Consider the following 4,744-nt stretch of genomic DNA (forward strand, 5'->3'; position numbering starts at 1 on the left):
CTTTCTACTATTTACTTGGAGAACAAAAGAATATCTTGAAGACAGTGTTTCTCAAAATGAGGTCCAAAGGCCCAAAAGGATTCTAATGTGGACTCAGTGATAAACATGTCAAAAAAATACCCTGTGTGATTATTCTACATTCTGAAATGCTCTACGGCAAAGAGCAACAGTTAGAAGCATCATCATAAACACATTTCTAACATGTAAGAATTCTCTGTAAGTTATATTGTTAATACTGCTTTTTGTTTTAAGACAAGTTTCAGGCATTAAAGAAACGTACATGTCTTAGAAGCAAACGTCAATGTCTATGAACATTTTCCTTTGATGTTTTCATTAGTTACAAACTAAATTATTTGAAAAGACAATGTATGACTGTAAGCTTTGGTAAAATCATATTTCTCATGAAATGGGGTATCTGAAAAAGATTAAAAGATAATTTATTAAATGTTTATAAATTTTAAATCAATCTAAATTTAAAACTAAATTGTTTAAACTAAGACTGTACCATTGGAACTTATTTTCATTTAGATAATTGATGGTTCCCTTTCACATCCTTATTATAAAAATGGTACTAAAACAGAGTGATATATCTATCGGAAACTATTTAAATAATACATTTCTAAGCACTAATTTAAATAAAAACAGTTTGAAGAACTCTAAGAACTTTAATAAGAACAGTTTGAAATTAATATAACTAGGTATTTCTTGTGTTATCCTACTAAATAGAAAATATAATTAAGGCCATAGAACTATAATATATGTGTTTTGTGTAAAAACTTAACTATAACATCCTAGAATAATATATGGATTTTTATTTGAAATTGTTATTTTTTGGATTTCCCTGAAGACTACATATAAACTGAGCTCCAAAAGTACAAGTAATGTGGTTTGGAGAGAAACTAGCATACGTTAGACATTCTACTTAAAACACAAGTTGTTTTCTTGTATCATAAATAAAAAAGAAAAAAGATGAGGCACTACGTCTCACTCAAAAACAGAATGTGTATACAAGTGTGGTTAACAAGCAACTGCCTCACTGTCAATTCAGTTCATAAAAAGCAACTCTATCAACAAATAATTCTATATTCTCTGCTATCGACTAAGAGTCAATTATTAGATCTAAATATGACCACATGAAAAACTTAAAATTAGCTTCTAGACAACTATAAAATGGTTAATTGAATCCTAGGTGGTGACAAGTTTTTCCAAGCATTAAATGGCAACATAAGCAGAGAATGCACACTTGAAAAACGAGGATCAGACCCACTCTTCTTCATATATCAGAAGAGGATTGATATATTCAAAACCTGCAAATTCATACCCATCAATCTTCCTCATGATGTCATTATCATCTGGGGTGAGCCGGACAGGTTCATTAGTAAACTGAGAATCAAAGTTGTCCAGACCAAGTCCCCCAGACATATTTGGTTTAAAGGGAGACACCACCTGCTTTTGCTCCATCATCTCCCAGTTAATATTTTGAAAGAATGGATGCCCCTGGACATCAGCAAATCCCCTTTGAGGACAACAACCCAGTCGTTCCACTGGGTCCCTGTTCAGAAAACTCTTCAGAACACTTGCAGCTTTTATGGACAAATAATGAAGTATGTGAATTTTTCTTTGCAAAACAACTTCCAAGAGATTATTGTTAGACTTTTGGTCAGAGTTGTCAGAGCTCTCAACAAGATGGAATGGAGACTCCCCAACCATCATCTCGTACATCAGCACTCCAAGAGTCCACCAGTCCACACCAAAGCCATACTCTTCCCCTCTTACAATTTCTGGAGCCAGGTAATTAGGAGTGTCACAGAAAGTGCTGGTCGTGTCTCCCGGCTCTAAGCCTTCCTTACAAATACAGTAATCAGACAGTTTAATGTGCCCTTCTGAGTCAAGTAATAAATTGTCTGGTTTCAAATTTCTGTACAGTATCCCTCACTGATGGAGATAGTTAAATGCTAGACTGATTTCTGCAGAGTAAAATCTGGCATGTTCTTCAAGAAGTGTTCTTTGTTGCCTCATATGAAACATCAGATCTCCCCCACTTACATAGTCTAGAACAAAGAACAGTCTGCTTTCTGTCTGGAAGCAGGAATGCAGTCCAACTAGAAACGGACAATCAGATGCCTGCTGTAAAACGTGCTTCTCTGTCCTTACCCGGTCAGTATTGACAAGCTCTTTTTTCACTGCTTTCATCGCATACATACGATCTGATTTTTTTCAGTTGACCAATAGGACTTTCCCATAACTTCCTCTGCCAATCACGCTGAGCAAATCAAAGTCCTGAAGACCTAAACCAGGTGAAATTTTGCCACTTTCCCCAGTGTTCCCTGCCTCATTCTCTTCATCAACTTGTTCTAAAGCCTCCTGACCTGAAAGATTATGTGGGATCGCTGTCTGTGCAGGGCCTGAGGCATGGTTGACGGATCCACTGGCACCATGGGCTCTGATGGTAGAGAACGCTGCCCACAGTGAACTGTGACAAGTCGGTGGCACTTCTTGTGCACCGAGAGTTTACAGCGGGTGCACTTATACACCTGGCGGCCAAGGCCCCCTACACGGTCTGTGCAGACAGCGCAGTGAGCTCGCCTGCTGAAGCGTTTGGCTTGAAAAGCGTGGCCGTTTACACAATACAGCTTTCTCCAGCAGCCTGCAGCTCCCTGGCGGATGGATGTATCTTCTGCTCGACAAGACACTTTTGGATGTTCTGCTATACAAGGCGAGGCATTAACTAGGAGCTCAGAGTCTTTCTTTAACTCAGAGAGCATCATGGCCTCTTCTAACTCCAACTGAGGTGACCCAGGATAGGAGTCTCCTTCCACCTCTGCCCAATTAGTGGTGAAAAGCTGTTTATTGTTCAAACACCACACATCTCGATCTTTATCACACAGGCCCTCAAAGGAGCTGGGATTCTCAAAAGACGTTGTCATGATGTCTCTTCCCAAGCTCAGGACCGATCGGGTAGAGGTGTGGGCGGTGGAGGTGCCTGGGAAGAAGGGACCATAGAGGGGTTGGCTGCCCAGGAAAACGGGCAGGAAGGGCTTGGTGAACGAGTGCGGCCTGACCGCCGCACGGACCACATTGGCCGGAATTCCGCAAGGCTCTCTGTGGTGTTGTTTCCAATGGCGGCGGCCAGGCCTGGGTGGATGTACACCAGGCTTCCCAGTGTCTCTCGGGGGCAGGTGGCTGTGACTTCGGTCTTTCCCCCTGGACTTTGACTCTCTGGCTTTTCTGTGCCCGGCTCTGGGGAGACCTGCCCAGAGCTACTGGGTGTTTCTGGGCGTGGTGATACTTGCCCTGCGCTCTTCCCAGCTTCTGTGCGGGTGGTATTTGGGCTTAGGGAGACTTCCCTGGGGCGCCTTGACTTTGGTAGGTCACTGGTGGTCACTCCCGGGGAGACCTTCCCTGGGGTGTCTGTGACAGTCGTGTCAAATACGTATTTGGTTCATTTTATTTTCATTAGGCTATGTCCACCCTTTCCCGATCCTTATGCTACTAAAATGCAAGTTTCATAAAGAGAATGTACAGGATGAAATTTCTTTTCTGTTCACTGTGAGAATTCCTGCTTGTGTTTTGTCTCCAGAAGAATTGGTCAATAAAGATTTGAATCAAAAATAGCTTAGTTATTAGACATCCAGTGACCATTATGACAGAAGCAGTGATTAGATAATAATTTAACTCTTTCCTGAAAAAAATCTAATACTTTGCCCATAATTCTTTCCTTTTAACATAACCATTTGTGACCATGTTATTTTTGTTACCATCTGTGCTGTTTGAGTCTCTTTTTCTTCTTTCCCGTCTCCTAGATACATTAACTTTATTCTCCAACTTCGTCCCCTTTTTTTCAATTGTTATTTGGAAAATAGTTTGCAATTTTAAACTTCTATTGGTTATTTCTAAATTTTTAACAGAACTACTTATAATTTCTAGTAAAATCTACACTTTATCCTTAATTGCCAAAAAAGAAATGCTGTACTTACTGTAGCCTCTGCTGAGCATATCTTATCTTTCTTGCTTTTATGCTGAATTATACTTCTACATTTTAAGTTTTTTACATTCATATATGGATTGTCTTAAACCATAGTATATTTATCATTCACAGTCCCAAATATGCACAGGACTACACAGTGTGAAGTAACTTTTAAATCTGAAGCTGCTTGTAATAGTAGATCAAGTGATTTAGTTCAATTCTTGGCTCAAGGCAAAATATCCTCAGAGTGAAAGAAGAAACATCTTCAAAAAACATCAAGACTCAATAAGATTATGAAACATTACTAAGCCTGGAATAGGATTACAAAGAGTGTTCAAAGAAGTGAATCACAGATGCTTTATCCTAAGCTCATTACTTATCTTGTAAAAGGAGCTGAGAGGTAAAAACCATTTTCATGTGACCACACACAGTACAGGAGTCATATAAATTTCAAGAAGGCTAGAAGCCAAATCATGATAAAAAAATGGAGAGATAGCATCAAAACCACCATTCAATATACACATTAGAAATTCTCTATTCAGGGCCAGGGATTTAGCTCAGTAGTTCTGCCACCTGCCTCAAAATAAAATATCCTTTCAAGTGCAAAATGAAGACATCCTGAAAGAAACAAAAAAATGAAACAATTTATAAACTGGGTACTTACCCTGAAGTTTTAAGAATGTTTTAATAGAAAAATGATTTCAGATGGAAGCTCACAGTAACCAGAGTAATGAAATTAAAGAAAGGGACATATACATCTATACATATACCTATCTC

At 39.1% G+C, this 4,744-nt stretch overlaps 1 protein-coding gene across 1 annotated transcript; it reads right to left on the reverse strand.

Moving 5' to 3' along the window:
- Positions 1-844: 844 nt before the first annotated feature.
- Positions 845-3,195, reverse strand: LOC104873480 (protein kinase C iota type-like). The gene is given in 2 exon segments (XM_033757091.1): positions 845-2,411; positions 2,414-3,195. Coding segments are annotated over 2 exon segments (1,668 nt in total). The 5' UTR covers positions 2,928-3,195; the 3' UTR covers positions 845-1,257.
- Between the last annotated feature and the right edge of the window lie 1,549 nt (positions 3,196-4,744).

Source organism: Fukomys damarensis, unplaced genomic scaffold (assembly GCF_012274545.1).
Source record: "Fukomys damarensis isolate Sample0158 unplaced genomic scaffold, DMR_v1.0_HiC HiC_scaffold_28, whole genome shotgun sequence".
NCBI lineage: Eukaryota > Metazoa > Chordata > Mammalia > Rodentia > Bathyergidae > Fukomys > Fukomys damarensis.